Raw genomic sequence first — 27,286 nt, forward strand, 5'->3', positions numbered from 1 at the left:
AGAGAACCAGTCTGGACCGAGCCACAAAGCAGAACAAGCTCCAAAACAGTCCACAGGACCCAGAGAGCACAGTGGATCACAGATGCTCACGAGAACCTCAATTGGTTAGTGTTGAGTATTCCCAGGGTCAGTTCATTTTAACAATTTAACAATTTCATGGAGTGATTTGTAACTAAATATGACTGATACAGGGGGAAAAACTCAGGGCTGCAGTCATTTGTCCTTCTACCTGAAAGCAAGTCTCCAGGATACTAAACCAGTCATCGGTGAGTGTCCGTCTTATGCAGGACATCCTCCTCGCTGCCATCATTTCCTGCCGCTGTGCAGAATCACGTAACAGGAGAGACTGTTTGTTCTTATCAGGTATGGGCTCTGTGTGGGAGTGTCGAGGGTTGTCTCTAGAAACGTTCTTCCTGTGTGAAAGCTGTGAGGAGATCCTTTCGCGGCGGGAAATTTGTCGACACATGGTCACCCATGATCACCAGCTCAAATACATGGTGGGTGTGTGTTTATTACTGCACTGTGAACCTGAGCAACACGTGTTGATCACGCATTTTTACACAGAAAGATGTTCATATTTTTCAGTGGAAAAAGCACCCAGAGTTTCTGCAGATGTTCTGGCTTAAGAAAGAGCTGCTCCTTGAGATGAAAATGGATATTTTGAAGGATGTTGTCCAGGAACTCTCACAGCGGGAGCGTTTCTACAAGGTGGATGCACAGGTACATGGTGGAGTCATGAATTATGCAGTCCTAAGGTTTCTACACTGGTTTCCTGTCCATCAGTGGCTTATAAAGTCTAGTTTAAGCCTAAAGAACATCAGATCTTATGCCTTTTTTTTTTTTGTTTGTTTGTGTTTCGGTGGTATACAAAATTAATTTTCACTACATATTTATTTCCTGAAGTAAATTTTTGCCCTGTCTGTTTTTCTTAAAGTGTATATTGCTGGGACCAGAGCTGCACAACTTTGTTAGGACAACTTCATTTGGTGAAGGTAATATTTGGCCTAATTTGTATGTCTGCTGGCTTTATAAAGGGAGGAAATGCACAGTAACTGGTATGAAATTTGCCTGTTTTGTTTGTTTTTTTTCAGCTTTGAAAATAGTGCAGAATATAAGAAATGAAATGAAGCCAAGCATCTTCTGCCTACTCATCAATACTACACACGAACAAAGTAAGTCTGGCCAGTTCAGTCACGTTTTCTTGTTTCGTCCACTCATGAACATCCTGACTGAAGTTGCTAAAAGAGTTGGAATATGGGTAGAAAGTTTGTTCTGATTCACAGGCCATCAGCCTGAGAACCGGCTTCCCCCAGAGGGATAGTTGGCTCAGGCATTTGAGACCGACCAGAGAAGTGACTTGGGTAGCTGTGTCAAATCATTTACCGGTACTGTATATCATGAGTGTTTCACATGTTTTCACACTGTGGCAGAAGTGGCTGGGTTTTGTTTCATAACAGATGTCTGAGGCTCTGTGCCTTATCTAGCACTGCCTTGTATATTTGAACCTATCCATGCTATCAGTCTGAGTGAATGAAGCACACAGGTCAGCAAAAACTAATACGAAACAGCAACTTTTCAGGATTCCCACTTGTGCATTGTAAGTTGCATCTGTTGCCATAGTGTTGCTCTTGTCTATAGATGTCAGGAGGGACTTGTTTTCACACATCTCAGGAAAAATTCACATTTGCAGTGGCAACTTTTATTTATTTTTGCTTGCTTGCTCTAAAATGCATGAAGCAGTGCAAAAACTTTCCAAAGGACTGAATTTTTAAAAACTAATCAAAGAAACCCGTTGCTGGATAAACATTGTGCGTGTACGATTTGGTTAAATACAGATTTGACACAAATTAACACCTGTTAATTTAGGTCACTGTTCGATAGGAGTTGCAGAAGATGCACTCCTAAATTGTACTGAACTTCAGAATGAGACGAACCGTGGAGATGGCACTTACACCCCATGTGCTGTGACATTTGCTTTCTGGTGCACAGGCCATCAGACTGAGAACCATCAGATTCTCTCCTTGCAGGGAGACAGTTGTTTCCAGCATTAAACATGGACCAGATAAGCTTGTTGACCACCAAATCATTCAAACAAAAAAGTCACTCTCGTACAAGTGGAACTCAGTGATACTTGGATCAAACGAGTCCGAGTCAGTCACCGGAATGATCTCAGACTAATTCTAAATGTTTCATCCACACTATTTATGCTAAAATCTGTCGACTTGTTGCTTCAACTAAGCCCTGGGCAGGCCTGGACCTCCTTGGGTGCATCATTCAACAGTTGGGTGTTTAAGTCAAGCATTTACAACACCCATGTACACAAGAATCCAACCTTCAATTCAGCTTCACTCTGTGATAAAGTAAAGCTGGATGGAGATTCCTGCTGGGTTTAAATGAGATTCAATGTTTGGTTAATTTTTTATTTTTTTTTTAAAATGTCCCCCTTTCTTCTTAATCTCTCATAGAAAGTGGACAAAAAGAAACAACTCCTTCAGAAGAGACAGCTGGAGTTAGAGCTCTGGATGTGGTCAAAGACAGAAGTCCTCTGGATGTGACCTTTCCCTCCACAAAGGCTGAGCCGTTCGTCTCTCCAATTCCTGCTGTTTGCGCACGTTTTAACCCTCCAGAGACCTGCAGTGGCCTTTCTCTGCAAGCAGAAGTCAAACCAGCAGTCTCTAAGCTGCAAAGGCCTGATCCCCTGCTGCAGGTGAAACGGGAAGAGGAAGAATCAACATATTTCACCACCGTTAGTCCTGCAATTAGTCCGAACCTGGAAGTGTCTCCACAAAATGAATGCCCTCCAACCAGGAAAAGAAGAGCTGACATGTCTGTTGAAACATTGCACAGAACTGTCACCAGCAGCTCTCTGGAGGACCCTTTACCAGCTAAATATGAGCCCAACCCAGTGCAGGTTAAGAGTGAGCCCAGCTCTCCACCAATCTCTGAATCCCCTTCGGTTAACCCAGCTGTGAACTCTACCCTGCTGCATCTGAAAGAAGAAGACTCCGAACCCAAACAAAACCAACCCACCGAGAAGTGGAAATTGTTTGCAGACCAATTATCTGCATCGGAAAGCAGTGATTTCAAGGTGAATCTGTCGCCCTTGGAGTCAACTCCAGATAATGCCAAGACTACAAACTTCTGGGCAACCGACTCCTCTGAAACTGTGGAAAGTAGATGGGATTCAAAAACTCTGAAGACTAAATATGAAGCTGCAATTAACAAAAAAAGATGGGATTCAAAGTGTCTGCTAGTGAAGGCAACGGTGCAGAAAAAGCCACCCTCTTATTTAGTTGAAAGGATAAAGAAAGAAGCTCCTGTATGAGAACCAGCTTTTCACCACTGGTGTCAACTCTGCTACCCCCAGCCAACAACTCATCTTTTGAGGACTGTGTGAGGGGAAACTCTTGAGTAAAAGTGTCTGAAAACATGGCTGCTGACCCCAGTGAAAGCGCCACAGCTCAGGACATTTTTGGAAATGTGATCCTGTTCACAGCCAGGCCATCGGATCGGGTTCCAGGCTGACAGCGAGGCCGCTTTGGGGCCAAAATTTTACAATGCAGCCAAACGGCTTTTGTCACGTCAGGACATTCAGGTTATCTTTGTTCTCGGGCTGTTTCCCCCTTACCCTGATGGACAGAATTTGGAAACTGAGAAGTCTCCAGAATGGACGAGCTTAGAAATCCTGCAGCAAGTGACCAGAGCTTTTCTTTTCCACTGAAATATTGTTTTACTTTGTAAATTCCAGTGTTTTGGGGATTTTTGAACTATGTTTGTCTGTAATTTGGTTTCATTCTTGTTGCAAAAGTGTTTCCTTTCACACTTTGAAGGGCTTTGGGTTGTTGTTGAAAAGAACCTGACACATTTGCAGATTCTGTCAGTGTGTTTAGAACTGTTTACATATGAAGGAGAAGATGGTCTTTTTGTAAAAAAAAAAATTACATTTGTTTGCAGCTTGTTCCAGTTTTCTCACTGATTTCTAATATTTTAAGTCTAAGTCATTCATGTAATTTTATACCTTTTTTATACACTGGATTTATGTTACAGGTGAACCTCTATTTGTAAATTGTATGTTGGTTAAATATACTTAAGCTGCTTTATTTCTTTTAAGAAAATGCAAATTTGCATATGATAATCTGACGTTTGTGTTCACCAGTTCAGATTAGAGGCAAGTAAAGAAAAATTTGTGCCACGTTACTAGGGCTGGTTTTTGCCCTGTTTCGATGTAACTTTTGAAATGCTTTTACAGTGTTCAGGTCTGACAGTTACTGCGGAAGTTAGCCAGTGACTTGTTCAAATAAAACAAAAGTGTTGTCATGATTGTGAGAATTATCATTCTGTATGAAACAGGAAGGAACGTGAAATCCAAAGATTATAGGCAAGGCGACGTACACGGCACAGTTTGACATCTTGTGGACTGAAAGTTCTTTACATAAATCATAAAAGTGCACTAAAACAAACGGTTCAAACCTGGGGTACAGTGCAGTGATCGGATTAAATCAAAGTTATTAATTTGCATGCGTTGGTGAACCTGAAAGTCTTGAGGTTTTATTTAAAAGAAGCCAAACGTTTATGCAGATTTGAAGTTCTGTGGAAGTTTGTTCCACATATATGGTGCGTTTAAAAACTGAAGGCAGATTCTCTGTTAGGCTCTAACTCTGCAGACAGAAAGCAAACCACTTCCTGACAGCCTGAGATGTCTCAAAGGTTCATAACGCACTGGAAGATCTGATGTTCTTTAGGCCTAAACTAGACTTTATAAGCCACTGATGGACAGGAAGCCAGTGTAGAAACCAACGGATTGATCTTTTAGGCAGATCAATAAATACACTGTTACAGTAATCAAGTCTACTGAAGACCAGCATTTCTAACTCACTCTGACACATTATTCCTGTAATTCTTGAAATATTGTTCAGTTGATAGCAGGCTGTTGGAGTCCAACAGATTTCTGGCTTGGTTTGTTGCTTTTATCATTACTGACTGGAGTCCAAAGACAATCACCACATTTTTGTTTTTGTTTGTTCAATAGGAGGACATTCTGAGTGATGTGGTGATGCATGTTGTCCACATAACTGTGGTAACATTTTCTGTTGCTTCACATAATCTGAGTCAGTATATAGGAGTATGTAAATGCTGAAGGCCCCAGAATTGAACCCTGGGGAACTCCATGTTTTTTTTTTTTTTTGTTTGATTAGATGTGTGACTACTATAGACACATAAGTCGAGATAGAAAGTCTCACCCATTTTTCAAGTCTGGGGAAGAATATGTTGCAGTCGACTATATCAAATGCAGGTCTGATCCAGTAAAAGTAAGGCAGAAAGGCTGCAGTTGTTTGATTAGATGTTTATTTCTTTTATCAAGAGCAGTCTCAGTTCAGTGGAGTGGACAGATCCCTGACAGGAAGATGTTTAAAAAAAAAAAAAAAAATCTAGATTTGACTGTGGGTGTAATCAAGGTTAGTTCTGAGAGAATAGGAATGCCTGCAGCTGGCTGGCCTGCAGGTGGGAAAATACTGCTCAGGCACTTCCCACGGGAATCGCCTCAGGACTGCTCTCTGAGCATCATTTTGATTTTGAGTTCTATTGAATGCTATGCTCCTTCTTGCTGAAACGAATAAAAGGGCTTAAAAATTTAAACTTACCGAATCCTAGAAATTATTTTGAAATAGTTCAGAAATGTGTCGAACCTCATGCACACAAATATAAATACTGGTTTTACATGTTTCTACTTCACCTTGATCATTCTTTTGTCTTCAGGAATACCATATTAATATGCATGGAAAAATCGTTTTTCATGCTGAAATAAGATCTGCTCCTCGCACAATGTAAGAGTAACATTAGAAACAAAAGGAGGGAGGTGAGAATTGGGGAATTTATATCAATGTTTCAACTAGCCTCCAATTTCCTGGAGCCTTGAGGTCAGGCAAATCTTCATCAAGGCCAAGCCTTACGTCAACTTCTCTCAATCGAATAGAAAAACACCGCTTTGAGAAGAGATCAAAAGAGTTCAACACCATTTATTAAATAAATACTGTAAACTGAATATTCATGAGACGCTCTGATCTCAGATTTAAATACACATTTTTATTACAATTATAATATAAAACTGCTACAAAAATCTTTTCATTTTGTGACATAAAACTGGTGCAAAGTAGCTTAAAGTTGTAACCAGTAGGCTGACGTACTCATCCTTCATATTAATGATCATTTTCAACTTGTAAAAGTACACTTAACATATTAGGAAAAAAAGCAAAGCTACAATTCCTCTTTCATGTGAAATCAAATCCATCTTAAAACTGTTATTTAACAAAGAACAAACAAACGACAAAAAAAAAAAAAACAGCATTTCTTTTCTTGCATTAACAACAAATACAGATTTAAAATAATAATAATAAATTAATTAATCACTGGCCACTCTCCCATCTTCTCCCCCAGAGGTAGAACTGCTGCTGCACTTCCAGGTTCCTCCATTCTGGAGGAATTTCAGCTGCTACATAATGTTCAGACGATGGCAGACTGAAGGTCTGCTCAGGATACATCTGACTGGGGTAGAGTTCCCCTGGTGTGTACTCCTGTGATGAACCTTGAGCATTGTTTTGTGTCATGTAACCTGCAACAGCCTGAGAAGAAAGATGCCCTGAATGCTGCATTGTGGTACAAGCTGTCTGGTTGTACTGACCGTACGCACCAGAAGCTGCCACAGTGTTAGTGGGGATGGTTGTCGGATCAGCGTGGAAACTGATCTGATGGCCTGTGTTATCTTCAGTGGGGTCTATTCTTTTATAGCAACCCAGAAATATGTGACCGGTGGGCGTTGGCAGGGCAGTTATGCCGGTGTAAATGGGCAATTGACCGGCTTCAGTCCTGTTGGTCTCCAGGTTACCTTGTTGCTGTATCTGTCCTGGAGTAGGGTCGGTGGCAACGGAACCCGGTAAGAATAGGCCCTCATTAGCAGTGGCTCTTTGCAGATATTCTGAGTCACCGCTGTCAGCAAAGGTGGCATGAAGTACTTTAGAGCTAGCAGTCATGTTTTCAGACTCATCTACTGGCAAACAGTCCACAAAATATGGGTTGCTGGCTGTAAAAGCCGAGTAGACACCAGTGGTAAAGATTTGGTTCTCATACTCAAAGTACACAGGAGCTTCTTCCTTTATCCCTTCCACTGAGTTAGAGGGTGCACTGTTATTCACCATAGCTTCAGCCAGTTGACACTTTGAATCAGAGGCTGTATTATACACTCCCATTTCAGTCTTTACAGACTTTAACTGCCATCTACTTTCCACAGTTTCAGAGGAGTCGGTTGCCCAGAGGTTTGTGGTCTCGGCATTATCTGGAGCCGACTCCAAGGGCGACAGATTCACCTTGAAATCACTGCTTTCCGATGCAGATAATTGGTCTGCAAACAATTTCCACTTCTCGGCGGGTTGGTTTTGTTTGGGTTCGGAGTCTTCTTCTTTCAGATGCAGCAGGGTAGAGTTCACAGCTGGGTTAACCGAAGGGGATTCAGAGATTGGTGGAGAGCTGGGCTCACTCTTAACCTGCACTGGGTTGGGCTCATATTTAGCTGGTAAAGGGTCCTCCAGAGAGCTGCTGGTGACAGTTCTGTGCAATGTTTCAACAGACATGTCAGCTCTTCTTTTCCTGGTTGGAGGGCATTCATTTTGTGGAGACACTTCCAGGTTCGGACTAATTGCAGGACTAACGGTGGTGAAATATGTTGATTCTTCCTCTTCCTGTTTCACCTGCAGCAGGGGATCAGGCCTTTGGAGCTGAGAGACTGCTGGTTTGACTTCTGCTTGCAGAGAAAGGCCACTGCAGGTCTCTGGAGGGTTAACACATGTGCCAACAGCAGGAACTGGAGAGACGAACGGCTCAGCCTTTGTGGAGGGAAAGGTCACATCCAGAGGACTTCTTCTGTCTTTGACCACATCCAGACCTCCAACTAAGTCAGTCTCTGTTGAATGTGATGTTTCGGCTTTATTTACAGCTTCTAAGAGAAATGTGAGAACAAGCGAGAGAAAGCATGGGTTAAAAAAAAAAAAAAAAAGAAGCAGTTACATTCTGAAGAGAAAATCCCATTTTTAAGATTTCAGGAAATGCCCTCAAAAACAGAAGGCAGCACTCTAAGTGATGCTGAGACCAAGATGCCAACTGTTCCTGAACCAAAATAAGTAAAGAAATATTTCAGCACAAATACAGGGTATACAAACCATGCACTCCAGCACTGTATCAACCAATTTATTCGTCATATTTGAACATGTATCTCGACTTTTCCACAAACCCAAATCAGAAAAAAATTCACAGTATGGAAAACAGTTTGTAATGCTGTAATGCTGTAATGAAGTTGAACAAGACGTTCTGCCATTTCAAACTTTCTCTGTGGGAGATCATCATGTATGTATAAAAGGGATTCACTGCACAGATGTTGTCTTTAAGTTACGCACCGATTGAGATTGAGAGCAAAATTGTTGGGAATTCAAATTTATGATTATAAACTTGGGCTCTGCTGTTTTACCAAAACTTGTAAAAATAATAAAACTTTACAGTAAACGCCCTGTAATGGAACATTTATTCTTATATGCATTGTATTGAGTGTTACTCAAATGACCGAGCTGCAAGGTACCACCCTGTCCTGTTTTCTTAAATTCTTCTTTACAATGGTGGGCTTGTTATAATGAGATAGCTGCGCTTTAAGGGGGACAAGGGGGAGGCTGGTATTTACGACTGTGTCTGGGTAACCTCAACTGATCGTTGGGAAGGAAAGATAGAAGAACAATCAACTATACCCAAGGAGAGATGACGTGATAAGTGGGCAATATAACTAAGTGTCTTTGCCTCAGTGGTCAGAGCAACTCTGTGTTTTGAACTGTGTTGTTACTCTTGCAAGATATTATAATTAAAGGCATCTTATCTCCTCAGAAAATGACTGTGGTGGAAATTTTAGTAAGGCACAGAGTCAATCTATTTCAGGGTCAATGTGTTCTGAAACTGAAAGTTATTTCAGTTCGAATTTAAGTTTCATTCATTTTTTCAAAAAAATTTATTTCAAATTCTCACTTTTAAAATTTTTTTCTATCTTCAGATTCAGATAAGTTTATCTTTTTTTTTAAATCTACACAATTGAAAAAAAAAAAAAAACTCAGGTTGCTTCTGTTGCTAGGCAACATCAGTGTCTGAAAAGTTTGCCAATTATCAATATATAAAAGTCACAGCCAGAGAGGCCATTATATATATCAAAACTTCTCAAGGAGAAGTTGGGAGACAAAGAGGACTGTGTTTTAAGAAGGAATGTTGTCTCCTCACTGATCGTTATCTTTATAGCTCCCAAAATAAGGAGATGCCTCCAAACTCAGGAGATATACCAGACCTGGGCACATGAAAGAACATTTATGGGTCATTTATACAGTTAGAGCGTACGCATCTCTGTTATCACAGTCAAACAAACACTGATTCGAAGCACAAACGCATATTAATTAGAAACCAAAAACAAAACCGATCTTTTCACAATGGAGTCTAGTGGAACAACCATCAAGGTTTTCAGGAGACAACCAGAACACGTCACCCTGTCTACCAGTAATCCCACAGTGGAAGATCGAGAGTCGGCTCAGAGACGTCCGACTTCTGTGGAGGAGCCCTGCAAACGTCTTGAATGTGACTCCCCACACAACATCCAGGAGATGCCTCCAAACTCAGGAGATATACCAGGTCTTGGTACATGAAAGCAAGAAGTAGATTTTATGTATGTGTATGTGTGTCACCAAATAAAACAGCAAGGGAGGCAACCACTCGTTGGAGAACTCTTGTGAATCAGCAGAGAGAAGGTTCGTGTGTTGTTCTCCCCTTGCAAGTAAAAATACTGAGGCCTCTGAGGATTTCTTGGTTTCATGCCGTTGTCTGTGAATGAAATTTTCTAACAATCAGGCAGGTCTTCAACAAATGTCACAGAAAAGATCCTGGAACATCATCCTGGAACCTCCTGAATTACAAACCTCCGGGGAATCTAAATCAAACCCTGAGGAAGGAGATGACTCTACCCTTATCGTGGTTTTAGATGAAGAAAATTTCCCCACACTTCAAAAACAGCAGCCTGACCAGCACAGAAAGCCCGAACATAAGGCCAAAACGGAGGCAGTGCAAAGAAAGAAGTCAAAAAAATTCAAGAATACCAGTAGAGTTACATTCGGTCTCGTAATGACTAACATTTCTGGGACTGTCGCGGCTGCTCAACCCGGCGGAGTACGTGAACAACCAATTTCTGCTCTGCAGGTAGGTCACAGTGTATCTTCACAGCCAGCACCAACCCCTGACATGCCTGCTGTAGTAGCAAAGGAACAAGAATCAGCTGCTGAAGGTCCTGCAACAGAGGAAAAACTACAAGCTGCTGAGACCTCCAACAAAACAGCCTCTACATCCGATATACCTGCAGAACCGTCTGTTGAAACTGAAGTTCCAGCTGTGGTAGAAGGACCTCTGACCATAGAGACCTCCACCCTACCAGCTCCAGCAGCTGAACCATCAGCTGTCGTCTCAAAGCCTGTTGCTGAGCCACATCCCCTTCTAAAACTCATACAAGTAACGACACCTACTAACCAGAAAGCTTCCAAAACAAACACTGTAAATAAGAAACTAACTCGCACCCAAGGTTTTTTGACCATCCCAGAATTAGAGTTTTATAAAACCTTGAGTGACAAAGATGAGAAGATTTCAACTCTCCAACAACAAAATGGTGCTTTGCTGAATGAGGTAAAGAGGCTTCATGCCTATTTATACCAATCACAGCAATCGTATTCATTAGCTGCAAATGACGCATGCTGACTGCTAGAAGAAGTTAAAAAAGAAAGGATTAAGAGAGAGGAAGCTGAGAGCTCTTTAGCTCAGCAGCTGGATGAAACCAGGAAAATAAAGGCTGGACTGACTCAATCAGTGACTCAACTGAAGGACCAGCAAAGAGACACCATGAAAGAAAACGCAGCACTTTCAAATGAGGTGCAGCAGTTAAAGACGGAGCTACAAAAATCAGATTGATGAGAGAGAAAAAGCCACCGCTGTTTTATACGTAGAACTTCGAAAGAAAGAGAAGCTCAATGCAGATGCCACCTGTACAATTAGTAAGTTGGAACCGAGTCGTCGGACTGAGAAGTCCAGGGCAAAGGAAGCCGAAACCAGCTTAGCTGTGCAAATGGAGGAAAACTCCAAAATAAAGGCTGGTCTCCTCCAAATCCAGAAAGACTTTGATGGGCAAAAACGACAGTGGGAGCAGGACAAGACCCACTTTCTGGAAGAACAAATAAAAACAACCACCAACATGAAGGAAGCTGTGATGGAAAATCAAAAATCACTGGAAAATGAGAGAAAACAGTGGCAGGAAGAAAAGTCCGGCCTCCGACAAATGTTATCAGCAATGAAGGAGACTCTGGAGAAGAAAGAAGAGGAAAGGAAACAATCTGCAGACAGTTTGATAGAAAGGATAACGAGCTTGGAAGAGCAAATGGGAAACATTCCGACGACAAAGAAGGCAAAGAAGAAATCTGTCCGGAAAAGATTCCTCCAGCTTTTTAAATGACCTGAAAGAGTCTGACCTCTGACCTAAAAGTCACGAAACCTTTTCCTCCTTCAAACCTAACACATTCACACTAACAACCTCTCTTCTTCTTCAGCTAACCCTAACTCCTTAATCTTAACAAGATACATAGAATATAAATTTTTGTTCAGTGTTTTTCTCGTCTTTTTCCCAAACCCCCCCACCCTAATTTATTCTCTTGTCTTTACTTTTTTCTTTCTATCACTTACAAAAAAAAATCCTTAAAAAAACTTTAAATAAATAAAAAAAAATCTAAATCTAATGAATGTTTTTTCACATCTTTTCAAATATAAAATTCTAAATGTGTAAAAAAAATACTGAACATATTGAAGCACTAAAAACAGCCCGACATTAAACGCATTCCTTTTAAGCTCTTATGGTGCAGGTTTGTGTATTTGTGCAGGTTAAAGGTAGAATAAGTTTAACCAAAGGTTGGAAGAAAAGTACAACAGAATAAACTACTTAACTCGCCTTAAATTAGAGGTAAAAAAGATTTTGAACGGAAAACAAAGTAAACGAAGATCTGAAAATGAAGAAAAAGAAAAATTATATCAAAGTGAAAATTTTAAATAAAATTATACTTTTTACTTTGAATATATTTTTAGTTTATATAATTTAGTTGATTTTAAAATTTCATTTTAAAAATTGGACTTTCAGTTTCAACATTTATTTATTTTTTTGTCAATTTCAAACCTTCGTTTAAAATGAACAAACATTACGACCCCGTCATTGTTCGATGGCCTTGGCGCATCTGAGTCTCATCCCAAATTTCACTGGAATGTGGTTAAAAAAAATACAAACAAACAAAATGAATCCTATACTATTCTGTACATCTAAAGGACAATTGTTTGATTAATATATTACCACTGTCACTTCTCTGGTTTGTCTTTAGTCCTTGTGCTGATGGCTTTTCTTGGGGAAGAGACTTCTGTAAACTCTGCTGGTCCTCATGCTGCTGACCTGTGCAACAGAAAGCACATTTCATAGCTCAGGGGGGTGTAACAGCACTTTAGTCCTGAGCAGTCACAGTATGGAGTTAACAGCTTAGTGTGTGCAGTAGGACAGACAATAACTGGCAAAAACAAGTGCAGTGGAACTGTGCAACTCACTCTTCTGTTGGGTAGCACTGATGGGTACATGGAAGATGCTTGGTTTCTCTTCAGCCTTGATGTTTTTAAGAATTTTTAAAGCTAAACAAAAGTTCATACAAATTAATGTGTTTTCATTCCATCCATAAACTCAGTAAAACACTTGCAAATTATGTGTAGCGTTACCTTCGTCAAACGGAGCTGTCCGAACAAATTCGTGCAACTCCCGTTCAAGTAAAATGCACTTTGCAAGATAAAACAAAAACAAAGAAGCAGTTCACTTTTTGTCATCCTTTTTTAGAAACATAATGTAGATAACATGAATCATTTCTGAGCCTAACAAGGTACCTGTGCATCCACCTCCTTGACACGCTCCCGCTGTGAGAGTTCCTGAACAACATCCTTTAAAATATCCATTTTCATCTCAAGGAGCAGATCTTCCTTGAACCAGAACATCTGCAGAAACTCTGGGTGCTTTTTCCACTGAAAAATATGAACATCTTTCTGTATAAAAATGTGTGATCAACACGTGTTGCTCAGGTTCACAGTGCAGTAATAAACACACACACCATGTATTTGAGCTGGTGATCATGGGTGACCATGTGTCGACAAATTTCCCGCCGCGAAAGGATCTCCTCACAGCTTTCACACAGGAAGAACGTTTCTAGAGACATCCCTCGACACTCCCACACAGAGCCCATACCTGATAAGAACAAACAGTCTCTCCTGTTACGTGATTCTGCACAGCGGCAGGAAATGATGGCAGCGAGGAGGATGTCCTGCATAAGACGGACACTCACCGATGACTGGTTTAGTATCCTGTAGACTTGCTTTCAGGTAAAAGGACAAATGACTTTTTTCATGAGTTTTTCCCCCTGTAAAAGTCATATTCAGTAACAAATCACTCCATGAAATTGTTAAATTGTTAAAATGAACTGACCCTGGGAATACTCAACACTAACCAATTGAGGTTCTCGTGAGCATCTGTGATCCACTGTGCTCTCTGGGTCCTGTGGACTGTTTTGGAGCTTGTTCTGCTTTGTGGCTCGGTCCAGACTGGTTCTCTTGTCCAGTGTTCACTGGAGCAGCTTGGATCTGTGGACTGCAGCTTTGAACAGGAGATAACTTCAGCGTACTTTCCAGATCCTTTGTGGGGTTCTGTGAGGGCGGATCACTTTTCCACTGTTGTCTGCAGTTAGGCTTGATAAGACGCTGTGTGCAACCATGGGTTTTCTCCAGTTTGACTGCTGTGAAATCAGAATGAAAGATTAATGTGTGACAATACAGTGCACAAGGAAGAGATCAATATGTCAACATCTAATCAGGATTATCACTCCAAAAACTGTCAAGAAGGGTTAAAAAAAAAAAAAGCAGCAAATATAGGAGTAAGAAAATAACTATGATAAAGTAATGCATAAAAACTGGATGAAATAGCTCAATATTTACCAGGACTTTCAATCACAAGTATATCTTCACTGTGAGGCTGAGTCTCTGCATCAGGCTCAAATCGTTCCTGCTTGATATTTTCTAAATTGAACAGATGATGCATGGCTTCAGATGAAAGTAGGAACTTAATCCTCGTTGATTTTCTGGTGAAAAATGTTGATGACGGGTGCATTATACCTAGTATGTCCTCAGCTTGACTACAAGGAGCTGGGGTGAGCTCTACGTGATTTTTCTCGACGCTCTTAGATGACTGAGACTGATCCTGAATCAGCTCACAGGCTTGTGCGTCTTCACCATCCAAGCTCTGAACTCTTGGAAACTGACGTGCACCCAGGATTGCTTCCCTTTTTGAATTGGGCTCCATTTCTGAGACACGATCAATAAAATATTCAGTTAACAATTTCAAAATGTTTTTTTTTTTTTTAAGCTGTTGCTATTCTTCATGAAGAATCATTTGCGAGATTTCACCCGTCATCTGGACAAATACTGTCTGGTGCAATTTTTTCCTCTTCTGGTCTGGTTGCTTGTTCGTGGAAAATCCCGACACTTCATTATGAGGCACGCAAACACCTGTAAGAAACAAATGTCAGCGTCTCATTCAGTGCATGGCACTTATTATTTCTGCATTCATAAGCCTTATGATGTGTAGATAAAATAAGAGCCGTAAAAAATAAAGACCATCAAGGGAGATAATAGTAAAAAGGAAAATTTCATAGCTAAGACGTTAACTTACTATCATCTGAACTTGAAACTTTGCACAAACTGACAACTTCCAGCCTCAAATTGTCAACAGTATGGGATTTTGGGGATGACGAATCCCGCAATTTTTTTCGCCCCCCGATGAGTTCAACTGGGAATCAATAGAGACACAAATCAGAGGCTTCAATGGGAAACACTGACTCGTCATGGCTTCACCTTGACTGCCATGACCTGAGATGGTTTCTGGAGTTCTTTGACTGAAGCTTGCACATGACTGAATCTGATCACAAACGTGTGTGTCATCTCCAGCTAAGCTCTGGCCTCTGATTAACTGACCTGCAACCAGATTGGCTTCGTCTTTCAAGTTGGACTCCATCTCTGCGTTAAAAGCAGTTCCGACTGTCATAACTAGGCATCTTGGAAACGTGTGTGTGTGTTTTTAATAGTATGTCTTTATGGGGACCGTAATGGCAGGACACCAACAAACAGGGGCAATGCTGCAAATGTGGGGACCAAATTGTAGTCTACAGAGTCAGAATTAGGACATTTTTAGAGTTACAGTAATGTTTGTTGCATTCAGATGTGACGGTTCAAATTAGGATGAGAGCCTTGGGAATACATTTAGTCAATGAAACACATTGAAACAAACATCTGTGTATGCGTTTGATCCTATGAACTGAAAATCACAAATTGCAGTTGTGCTCTTACGTGGTATTTGGACCAATAGTGTCTGGCGCTGATTTTTATTCTCTGGCTGTGGTTGGTTATTAGCAGAAATTTCTGCAAAGTTATTATGTGGCACGAGCATCCCTAAGAGACAAAGATTGCAAGAGTCGGTTCAGTGATCGCAATTTAACATGTGGAGCTCTCATTCAGAGCTCTTTGAATGTCAGAAAATGTGTTTACTTCAACAATGTGAGTGGAAAATTCTATGTTCGCGTGCAGACTTGAATTTACCATCATCGGAGCTTGGAACTTCATATGTCCTGGTACCTTCCAGCCTCGTAGCCTCTGCACTGTCAGTGGTGGAAGAGGATGACCTTATTGTTCTCACTATTGCTTTCACTGCCTCTACAGCTGAGCAGGAAAAGACAGAAAGAGAAAATTATCACCACCACAATGACTACATGCATCAGGGCTCATATCCACCAAACCAATGCACAGTGTTCAGAAAGGTGCTCTTCAGTCTAAACTAACACACGTCGCATGGATAGTTTTGAACAGAATGTGTGTTTTTGTCAAGCATTTAAGCTTCATGCATAAACAATTGAAAAATCTCTCTTAGTTGACGTCATATTAATGTGCAAGAGTTGATCTGTTGCACTAAACAGCCTTTTAGAGGGATCTCTCACTGATTCAATATGCTGTAAAAAGACTTCTGCGAGGTCTGAGGGAGCCAACAATGCGTTGCACACCGACAGATGTGAGAAACATTTACCGACGCTCCAGATGTTCCCGACAGCCAGCTGAAGCTTAGTGTATAAGGCTCCTTCATTTACAACCAAGCACGCTTTTCTGTTAGTGGATTATTTTTTTACCCGCATATTTTATTACATACACGAAACATTGTTATATGTCAGGAAAATTCTCTCAAAATAAGGCTCAGATTCGCTGGAGACAATCAACACAAAACATTGATTCTTGAAGCAATTCGAAAAGAGTTGTCCGACTTTCAAAGAATGATACTGTTAGAGTTTTTAGTTGTTATCTCATGATATACCAGGTGCTATACCATACATTCTGTGTGCCATAAATGCTGTTTTAGTTCCAATCATGTGATATGAAACGTGTGTGCGTATAGACAAAGGGAGATGCCTCAGGACAGAGTGTTCCAGAGGTCAGAGTTTAACTGAGTTCAGCTACAACGCCTGATTCAAACCAGTTCACAGATGTATCTCTTTGTACGATTTTCTACAAGGTCTCACGCTCTGAATTTGCAGATGTGTCTCCATCCCTAAACATTCGACAGAGTCACACGCTCTGAACTTTCTATGCAACCTTTTGTTTTGTAAAGCTCTTCCCCCCTCTTCTTATCTCTGAATAAAACCAGGCTGCTGCAAGGAGGGAGTCGGAGATTGCTGGAGGTTGCTTAGACACATAAACCTGTGGCTGAAGCAGCGGCGGCTCTCCCCTTTTGCAAAAGCTGAGCTTAATATTGATCTCTTGTGTGGTTCTTTCTGTTTAAGGAGGGACTTTGTTAATAAGGACAAACACCCTATCAGATACCATCGCTGTTTATTTTTCTCACTAGCCACACGGTGTTATGAGAACTAAAAGATAGGAGGAAGCCTCCCCCCCATCACATAGTACAGCTTTTTTCTCATAGTATAACTTCATGATTTCTTTAATCTTATACAAACGTGTGTTCACAAAAACTGCAGCTATCGGGATTTAAAAATGACAAAATAAACGAGCATCTTCAGTTCTTTCTAATTTTCCTCCTAGATAATGTGTCGGTAAGTTAGAAATAACAGCTTCTGTAAAGCTTCCCATTGTTTAAGTCGTACAGAATGAACTGGTTATTTTTCAGGTATAAGGATATCTTTACCTTCATATTCTTGAAGACTGCCCAGTTTTTGGTACACATCCCTCTTTACTTCCTCCTTCTGGGGAAAAAAAAAAAAAAAAGTTAACATAAAAAACATCACCCAACTAATAGTAGTTGAAAACTCATTTGGCCTAAAAATGCATGCGAGCTGCCATCTTATCCTGCTTTACTGATTCAGAGAGTATTCAAACCCCTCTGCTTTTCCACATTTTGTTGTTATGTTAGGTTTTGTTGTCTTCTTTAGTTCCCACAAAACTAAATGCACTCGTTGTCCAGAGGGTGAAAAATAACAACACACTCACACAGCCACAATACTGCCAGAGAGAGGAAAAGCAGCCACAGCAGGGCAGTCTGTAGAGGTCACCGTACATGTAAATATAGCCCAAATCCCTGCACAGACTGTGCCTGTTGTTTAAATTCATAGTGGTTTTGTCAAAGGTCACTGTGCTTATAAAAAAATAATAATAATAGCAGAATCCCAGTCAAATATGTGAATGAAAGCAGCTTTATTGAGAATTTGGCTGCATTTAGAAACGGTATCTGTAAACGGGGCGATTTGTGCAAGCAACAGGTTAACAACTATGTCCAATCAGGGATGTTCATCATAATTTAGTTTAAAGAAATCCATTTTTTTATGTATGCAAACACAAATTAATCTCAACTCTCCGATAGGAATGGAAAAATCCACCCCACCTGTTAATATTCTGCCCACTTGGGGTGATCATTTCTGAAGACCAAAACCACAAAATTCCCCTTTAAGACCTGGTATATACCAGATGGTTTTATTATTATGCTCCTCAGAAGTGACAGAGAGTGTACTAAGTACTGTTAACTCAACCTTTGTAGTGAATAGCACTGCTTTTACCTCCAATGCCCACGTTATCATAAACATTTTGAGTTTCATACGGATTTTAAATCAGATCACATTGAGAAGTGAATGCTCAGCCAGTTTTTGTTTTAATTCTAAACTATCCAAGCAGTCACCCAGTATCAACATCCAAAGACTAAACTACCGAAGCCCCAATCAGACACAGACTGCTTTGCATCAATCTGGCAGCAAGTGTCGTTGTTATGTCTGAATGAGCACACAGGTGCCATTCTTCCTCATTTCCCTGCATCACTCTGACAAGGTCAAAGCCAGGAATATCACTTTCAATATGGCACAAGGGTGAACTGTCGCAGTAAAACCAATGAACAGACGCAGGCAGCAGCAATGTGCTGTTTGAATTCTTAAATCTTTCTGGGTTATTTTTTTTTTTTTCCCGGTATGTACAAAAACAGAACGATACAGTCAGTTTTAATCTAAAACTTGACAACAAGAAGGTTTCTGACGGTCACCTTGATGATCCGCGAGTGTGGCAAGTTTTGCTCAACCTTAGCCAAGAGAGCCACAGTGTGGTTTAGTTTGCTCTTCAGCTCTCCCCCGAACGGCTTTGCAGTCCATTCGGGGTACTTCAGTTTCTACAGAGAAAACACAATGAGAAGCACACAGTTCATTTCTGTATTGCCGTCATGCCCGACACGTCATTTTTGGGGAAAAACTTTACAGTTACAGACCACATAGTTATACTGGTGGTTAAAGCTGATGAGGTGATGATGGCTGGATGAATTCAATCTGACCGAACAGAGCAGACAGTAGACCTGCTGCTTCCCTTTACAGGACACTACAATCAGGTGGTTCGATCCTATGAATTGACACAGAAAAGAAGCAGACTTCCTTTAAAACCAAAGGAGTTTGATAAATACAGATGGACTCAGTGATTTTCTGATAGAATCAAATTAATACTTGCCCACTTTGAAATGGTTTCCACTTGCTGTCGCCTTATCTGTAGAGACTCGGGGAAGCTTACCATGTGGCTTCTTGTGTTCAGACCTTTCAGGCTCTGCTGAGCTCAGGTGTGGAGCAGCAGGCGGCGGATTCCTCTTTGGAGCATTTGCTGCAACATCAGCATTGGCGCGCTCTGATTTCTTCATATGTGGAGCCTCAGAAACATCCCTTTTGGCATGTTTAACTGGTGTTTTAGGCTTTTTAGCAGTGATCACAGATGGCACCTTAGTTTGAGGTGTGACTGAGGCTTTGACTGCAGCATGCCTGGGAACATCATTCATTTTGGAGGAAGCTGCACTCCTGCAGTTGACTTTGAGTGCCACAGTGTGTCCTGTTTGAGAGGAGGGTGCAGCTTCACGTGAAGTTACTTGTACCTTCGATGCAGTTCCACTTCCTCTTCCGTGTGGTGTGGACACGGCTGCAGATTTTGTAGCCGAGGTTGTTTTGGCGACGGTAGAAACACTTCCTGTTAATTTGGGTGAGGTTGTTACACATTTAGATTTGGTTGCCAAGGAGATAGAGGAAACTGCTACCATTTCTTCTATTGTAGGAGTCCTTTCGATTTTCGATGAATCAACAGTCTTGCTTGGCGAAACATCCGCTTTGCGGCCTTTTACCGTCTTTGCTTTACATGTGGGCACATTTAGCCTTAATGCATCTCTACTTCTACAGGAATCAATCAAACTAGTGTGAGAGCTGCCAGCAGACTTGGGCACTTTCATACGAGTCCTTGATTGGTCTTTATTCGATCCAGAGGGGACTTGGGTTGTTTTGCCGATAGCTTTGGTCACTGCAGAAGTGTCTCCTGCTGCTGCGGCACAATTTTCTGACCCATCCCTTTTCTTTATGTCCACCACCTTTAAAATTGAACAACCATAGTTAGTAAGCCATTCATTTTTCACCTGTAAAAGAGGTAAGCACATAAATGATCTCTGCGCACCACATTAACTTTGCTGTAGCTTTACTCGTAATTTCAAACTCTCAAACCACCGGCGCCTGTCTTTGCTCGATCACATGCAGCGCAGCTGAGCTGAGCTACGGTTTGAGTCCAACGTGGCCGAACCGTTAGTGTCCCTGTACACAAGGACGGGAGCATGACCCAGCCATGGACCGATGTATGGCCGACACCACCACACTGCGAACCTTAAGACATTCTTCCTTTCTAACTTTCTCTGTAGGAGCTCATCGAATATGTAACTGTAGCTGAATTCACAGCACAGATGTTGTCTCTAAGCTACTTGGGAGGTGATCTATCGTAGGTTCCTGTGGGTATAAAATCAACGATTCCATTAGAGCAGCATGACAGTCTGGAAAGTGACCACGGGTTTGACATGTAGTCTTAATGGGCTGATTTCTGACACATTTAGCCGTCTGACAAAACAGAAAATATGTGACTGAGAGCTGCTTTAGGAATTTGGTCTTATAAATCTGCACCTCTGCTTCGTTGTTTTTACAAAAATGCAAAATGCCAAGACCAACTGAGTCTAGTTTAGCTTTTACACACAAGAGGTACTTCCCAGCCCTCAGGATGTGTATGCTCAACTATAATGTAGAATAAGCACATTTAAGCAGAAAAAAATATAACACATGATCTGTAATAAGGGTTCAAGAGAGGATCGTGAGAATGAAACGTGTGGGAACTCAAGAAAAACTTGTGTTTTTTATCCTATAATTGTTGAAAAATCTAAGATTTGTATTAAATATAGAGATTAGGTTTCCTAGGACACCTAAATGCATACAGATCGCAAGCATTAAAGGCAAAATACTATGGAAAAAAACTTTTTTTCTGCTCTTGGAGGCATATAATAAAGTGTCTAAAGTCACCAGCAATTTCAAAAGTATGTCACTCGTTAGGTTTCCTTTTTCTTTTAGCAGTAGCCTACGTTACAGCTTAAGTAATGACCATTATGTGCAACAACCGCATTCAGATGCTCAGAGAATGATCTCTGTGACAGATTAGATTGTAAATCAGCTTTCTCTTTGAGTTTGGTCACCAGGATTTTGATTAGTGATAAAATTAAAATACATTTAAAACAGCATCGCATGGGTTTAATTTATTTTTATTTTTTTACGTCTTCTCCCAATAATCTTATATGTTAAACCCACACATACTGATCATAGAAATCAGATATATTTCATGAAGCCCGTGGTGAGCGAGTCCTTAAAGAAATTGTTCGGTAACTTTTCCTGATCTGGACGGTGTAGTGTCTGGTTACCAGGCCCTGAACGTAGTACTATGAAAAAACCAATGTGTAGCTCTGAGTCAATCATTAATGCTATGGAACGAACCAAGGTGTAGCTCTGAGTCAATCAGTAATGAATGCATGTGCGATAAAGATAAAGGTAAACAGGAGCTATGGATGTAGGGGAAAGGTCAGGAGTAGTAGGAGGGACCATTATATGAATAAAAGGGTTTAAAAAAAGACCAGCCTCGGGTAAACATGGTAGTTAAGACATAATGGTGGAAAATTGGGGAATATACGCCATATGAAAGGAGGAGCCTGGGGAGGGGCAGCCTCAGGCCCAGATTGTATAAAAGAGGGGAACTTTCAGAAGAGACTTCAGACTTAGCCCGGGCTACTTCTCATGCATGGTCATATAGTAACTCTGCAATAAACCATCTTTGGACCGCGAACCAGCTGAATCTGTCTCATCTTTGATCCTTCGTGACTTCTCATCTCTGACTATCGAGTATAGCATATTAGGTCAATTGAACTCCACAGAAAGTCACAACAACGGTAGCACCTGCACTTTGCATTAACCCGTTTAAAAGCTCCATTCATTTTTAAATAAAAGCACAACGATATTTCATGCAACTGTAAGACAATACATGGAAAACAAATAGTTTATCTCTACTCTGGCATTGAGGTGCTCAGTGAGCTTATTTTTCAAACCTAAAAAATAAGAAATCCACTGACCGTAACACTGGCCTCATGTTGAGCATGAAGTGCAGCTTCAGGTTTTGCAGGTTTAGCACGGGACGGAGGGGAGGCTGAAGGCGGCTTCTCCACACTGCGCGGCCAACGATGAAGTGCCTGCAGCGTGTTGACGGCTGTGGAGATGCAAAAGTTCAGACTCACCCATTAACCCATTGCATCACACGAAATCCACTTAAACCAAAAGAATAAGATACATTTGAATATTAAGGAAATTGGCAACCTCACCGTGCTGAAAGCTGTGTTTTGAGATGTTATCGTACGTCTTTTCATCCAGATTAACAGTCTGCAGCCAAGACATTAACAGCAGTTAGTAAGATGCATCACTGATTTCTGCTGGAACCACTTTATGTCAGCTTTTTTCTCTCATCGGTATTCTGTCCAGGATTATCGAGGACTGAAATAGTTGGCGAGGACTGAAGCAACATGTTCAAAATTGGTGAAAGTTGAAGCTGAACCGAGGGGCCGAGGTCAAAATCCACAGCTGAGCTGAAGCCGTTAGGAAGCTCCAGCAACCTTCGTCTCCACCCTTTCTTGCCGTTTACCTAGAAAGCGATCTTCTTTTTTTTAGAGCCCAACTTTTCCTGTGACGTGTACTCACCACTTTGAGCATCTTCTGGTGGTTGAATCTGGCAACATGGCCGACCAACTCCTTCTCTGAGATCATCAGAGAGCAGCTCCAGCACAGGTAGACCGGGTCACGATTAGCACAGTGGCATTCAAGAAGGGTGCTGGAAACTGGAGGATAAATTCAAAGTGATGACGTGCATTTCTTTGTGGTTCTCTGGTTGCCATCAATATAGCATTGTTAAATATCAAACTCTTAAAAAAAAAAATGGGCAAATAAGACAACAAAAGCCACAGATCACTAAATCTAAGCCAAAGCCAAAGAAAAAGAAATAAAAAAAAAACTCTTGACAAACCTTTAGCCAGAACATCCTTGTGAATCTTTCCACCTTTTGCCACATTCTCCTTCCTTCCGCCACCGTTTGGCATTTTCAGAGACGCCTCACAAGGCGTGTCCTCTTTTGAGGTGAGCCGTCTTCTTTTAGGGCTCCTTCTTATCCCCACATCCTCATCTGGACACCCGTCCTTTTCAGATGAGCATCTTAGCTTCTTTCTGTCACTTTTTTTGGGATTGTCACTTAACTGCGCTGGGACATGTTTGGTACTTGAGCTCCCTTTCGTTACACTCTGTGCTCCTTCGTCTTGGCCCGTGTTCTTGAAACTTGTGGCGATCTCCCTGCTTGGCTTTTCTGCCGTCTCATCGGGGTTCTGCGTCTCCTCTGAACACGCTGTTGGAGACACCTCCTCCTCTGTCTCCACTTCTTTCTCTCTCTGCATCGGCATCTGATTTTCACCACTTTTTTCCTCCTTTTTCTTTCCCTTTTCCTGCTTGTCAGTGTCACAGCTGTTTTTCTGACTGTCTTTTGCTTGCTTCTGGTCCACTTCTTTCCGGGTGTCCCTGGGAACTGAAACGAGCAGAACATAAAGTGCAATCCAGTGTTCAGTATTGTGTTATCTTAAAAGTTTGGTTAAATCTTTGGCTTGGCTTACCCAGCCTCATCTTTGGTGTTATTGGTGGAACAAGCCATCCCTCTCCAGCTCTCTTCTTCGCAGCTGTCAAGATGATGATCGCTGAAATAAAACGGTACAAAATTAGTTGGGTGAGCCATTCACTCACAGACGCCGGGTATATTTCTAACAAGCTGTCGACTCACCTTTTCTGTAGCTACATGGCTCCCAGATGGGCTCGTTCAGCTGTATTTCCTTAGAAAAAGAAAGCATTGATATAAAAGTGCAAATGCACGAGTAGAAGAGACGCTTGATGATGATGATACAGAAACTAAATTTCTCATTTAGAATACCTGCGCATTTGAAAAAGTGTGAATGCGTGCTGCCTGTTTTGCTAAGTCCAATAAGGTCTCTGCACTGACAGAGCTGGAATCCAGCGAGTCTGGGTGGAAACGGTCCTGCAAACACACACACATTACCAATGTAGTGGGTTGTCACCACATCCCCGGTCTCCTGGTCACCGGTTATTAGATGGGGAATCTCTCTCTGCCCTAATTCCCCATCTCTGTTTATGATGACCCACCAAGAACCTAGTTCATTTGTGTGTATTCAAACATGTATGCTGTACCCCATATTGCAGATAACCACTCAACTGTCTGGTTAATTTACTCAAATCAATTTTGTGCAAAATAAAGGAGATTTACCCAAAAAAAACCTCACACTTAAACTGAGCAACAGCAACAGAGAGACGGGCACCGATGAGGGAAGAATAACACACGGAGGAATGGAAATGCTGACCAGAAATGTTGCAACGTGTTCCCGACTGAATACATGGGCCTGAGCTTCGTTATCTGACAGTCTCCTCTCACAGAGTAAACACAGCGATCCCACTTCCATAACCGGCTCCTCCTGGTTGTCAATCACATCATGATTCACCAGGAACTGTTTGCCTGCAAAGAAAATATTCATATTGTTCTTTGATCTGATATAATAACTTTATGTTTTCAGAAATTAATCTGCTACAGAAAAACAATGCCGGTGAACACTTAAAACAGAATTCTGGTCTGAACCAGACGGGTTCTCCTCCTTTGGTAAAAACATGTAAGAATAAAGAGTAACAGCTGCATTTGTCAGCAGCAGATACGCTTACTCTGGATTTCCATCACCAGCGAAAGCAAATCTTAAGCAATGCTTTGAAAAACAGCTCAAATAAAAAGCCATGTGTCCATCGAATGGTCTGAAGAGAAATAATAAGGCCAGAATTAACTTTTATCTCTGGAAATATCTGGGTTATTGCAATCTGGGGACAACTCTTTGACAACTCAGACCAGAAAAAAGCTTCTGAGTCAATTTGACATGATTTGCACATTTATTTTGAATTGCCCTTTTTTTTTTGGTGCATTAGTGGACGTTTTTTCAGTTTTAACTGTTTCCAGCCACCTTTCTTACTCATATCTTCTAAACGTGCATCAAAAATGGTGATGGAAACCTGTTTTTTTTGCGTTTTTTTTTTTTTTTTATTCTGGGGGAACTTCCTGTACTCACCAAGCAGGGGAAATTTTTCGTTTTGTCGTAATTTGCTGAATGTTTCGCTTGGTGGAACTAAAAGGGAGTAAAAAAAAAACAAACATAAATTCCAGAAGTCAGATTAAAGTGATAAATTGTTGCATTTAAAATAAAAAACTTTCTCACTAACCGTCACGCTTTAAGAGGGTGTTGTATTGCTGGAGTTTGCTCAATACTGCGGTCCAACAAGCAATGAGACGTAATTATTAGACACCATTTTTCTAGATGATGCATGATGGCACATACTGGATATGAAAAGCAGTTTTGAAGACATATAGAGTTTAGAGTGTTCTTCTGTCTCTTGATTAGAACAATACTGACCTTGTTTGTAATCAAAACAATCGAGGCTCCAAAATATTGTGTGTGGCATATCAAAAACCTAGAAAAACACGACATTAACCGTTACATCAACTAAATTCTTAGACCGAATTTTTGTTTTTCAGACGTAAACGGGCACATGATGGGTTTTCATTTTTACCTTCAGAATGACCTCATTATTTTCCCTTTGCTCCTCCTCCTCCCACGCCATCAACATCAGTGCGTCATCATCCAGATCACAGTCCCAGGCAAAAGGCAACCGCCAGGGATTCTGGTACATCTAAGATTGGAAGACCAAAATTGGTCAAATCATGGGCCACCAAAGGCAGCTCCATCCAAGAAGTTGCATCAAAGGTTACGACAAACTAGACTGATTTTTCCCACCTTCGTAAGATATTGGTGAGAGTTCAGAGGAGCACTTTGTGACATGTGATTACAGCCGAATGAAAAACCCTTCCCCTTTTAAGTTTGCAGGGAAAAAAAAAAACAACGCATCCAAGGCCCCGTCTAAAACCAGCGTTTAGGTAATGCAATCCCAATTGCTGCAGAAACATGAGCAACATTAGCAGAATTCACTTATAAAACGTTATAAAAACGTTTATTTCTGCATGAAAGTTGATTTTTACAGCACTTGCCCAAAGTCTTTACTCTTTTTGCACTCAGAGTAGTTTGGAGGTTGGTGAGGGCCACCGAGCTAGTCATACTTTATAGTCTATATCTTTCAGCACAGACGGCCTTTACAGGACAGAAAGCAAACATAGACCCGCGACACTGAATAACCTCAACTGGTAAGGAAATCTGAACGATCTTACATGTTGGTTGCTGCGTAAACCCATGGCACATGCTGCTTAACAAGCATGACAACAAAAATACTATCCAACACCTGCGCGATACAGACACTTCTGCGGTACTGTGGCGTCCACAGAGCTGCAGAGGAGCTGCTCCGACATCCCCTGAACTGCATTCGCATCGTTGTGACCAGCGCAAAAAAACATTTTAACAGACTCAAAGTCGCTTAGGTTAGAGCTCACCAGAGTGTTTATGAGATGTTTCCGTGAGTTAAAGTGCTGCTCAAGAAAGTGCTGAGGGAAAGACTCCAGACAAGCAAAGCACAGATAAAACGGTTCCACCTCAGCACACGTGCTGATGCACGTAACAACCAGGCCGGCTCCTGAAGCAAAAAGAAAGCCAACGTCTTTTTCCACGTTCGACATCGTACAAAATTCATATGAACACAAGTCGGAGACCTCACCAACAGCCGGTTGATTCCTCTTCAAGCTTTCCCTTGTGTATGTGTATATGCCCAGATAGGGTCCAACTGAAAAGGAACAGATGGTTTTCTTTTTAACTCAAACTCATGGCTTAAAACACACAAAAACAGCTTCCAAAGGTGATCCTGTGCTAATTTTTAAAACCATACGAGAAAAATCATTAGAAATTCAAACCATATTTCTGAGAAACGCCCACATTTAAACTCCGATATTAAAAGTCTTACTGATATTGTACAATTTCAGACTGTAGAAGTTAAAAGCAGGTACCTCTTTGGCCGTATTCATCGCCTCTCCCAACTACAGTGAAGAGAATATAATGTTTAGATGGGCTCATCAATACACAAAAATACCATGTGAAATGAGACTGAAGTGAACAATACCTCCGTCAAAGAACTTCCCCAGCATCTGGGGAAGATTAGAAACAGCTTTAATGTAGGGTAAGATGTTTAGCTTTTTGACAGCCATCGCTGTTAAAGTGAAAGACGCTCAT

The 27,286-nt window shown here is 41.2% G+C and overlaps 2 protein-coding genes across 2 annotated transcripts; both read right to left on the reverse strand.

The window, feature by feature from the left end:
• Positions 1-6,384: 6,384 nt before the first annotated feature.
• Positions 6,385-19,042, reverse strand: LOC140274928 (uncharacterized). The gene is made up of 17 exons (XM_072370318.1): positions 18,920-19,042; positions 18,701-18,823; positions 17,363-17,420; positions 15,772-15,891; positions 15,523-15,624; positions 14,849-14,965; positions 14,584-14,685; positions 14,293-14,481; positions 14,116-14,196; positions 13,632-13,916; positions 13,470-13,544; positions 13,239-13,372; positions 13,018-13,152; positions 12,856-12,913; positions 12,691-12,771; positions 12,446-12,541; positions 6,385-7,990 (listed from the first exon to the last, which is right to left on the reverse strand). Exons 5-17 carry the CDS (start codon positions 15,620-15,622, stop codon positions 6,405-6,407), a joined length of 3,039 nt encoding a protein of 1,012 aa, XP_072226419.1. The 5' UTR covers positions 15,623-15,624; positions 15,772-15,891; positions 17,363-17,420; positions 18,701-18,823; positions 18,920-19,042; the 3' UTR covers positions 6,385-6,404.
• Positions 19,043-19,126: 84 nt separating this feature from the next.
• Positions 19,127-27,261, reverse strand: LOC140274707 (uncharacterized). The gene is made up of 16 exons (XM_072370077.1): positions 27,177-27,261; positions 26,778-26,843; positions 26,557-26,696; positions 25,686-25,805; positions 25,529-25,586; positions 25,338-25,382; positions 25,187-25,243; positions 24,440-24,591; positions 23,995-24,099; positions 23,848-23,896; positions 23,684-23,764; positions 23,050-23,598; positions 22,728-22,864; positions 22,355-22,412; positions 22,109-22,242; positions 19,127-20,047 (listed from the first exon to the last, which is right to left on the reverse strand). The coding sequence occupies exons 1-16, from the start codon at positions 27,259-27,261 to the stop codon at positions 19,142-19,144; spliced, it is 2,742 nt and encodes a 913-aa protein (XP_072226178.1). The 3' UTR covers positions 19,127-19,141.
• Positions 27,262-27,286: the final 25 nt, after the last annotated feature.

Source organism: Leuresthes tenuis, unplaced genomic scaffold (assembly GCF_036924035.1).
Source record: "Leuresthes tenuis unplaced genomic scaffold, fLeuTen1.0.hap1 SCAF_18, whole genome shotgun sequence".
Classification (NCBI taxonomy): Eukaryota; Metazoa; Chordata; class Actinopteri; order Atheriniformes; family Atherinopsidae; genus Leuresthes; species Leuresthes tenuis.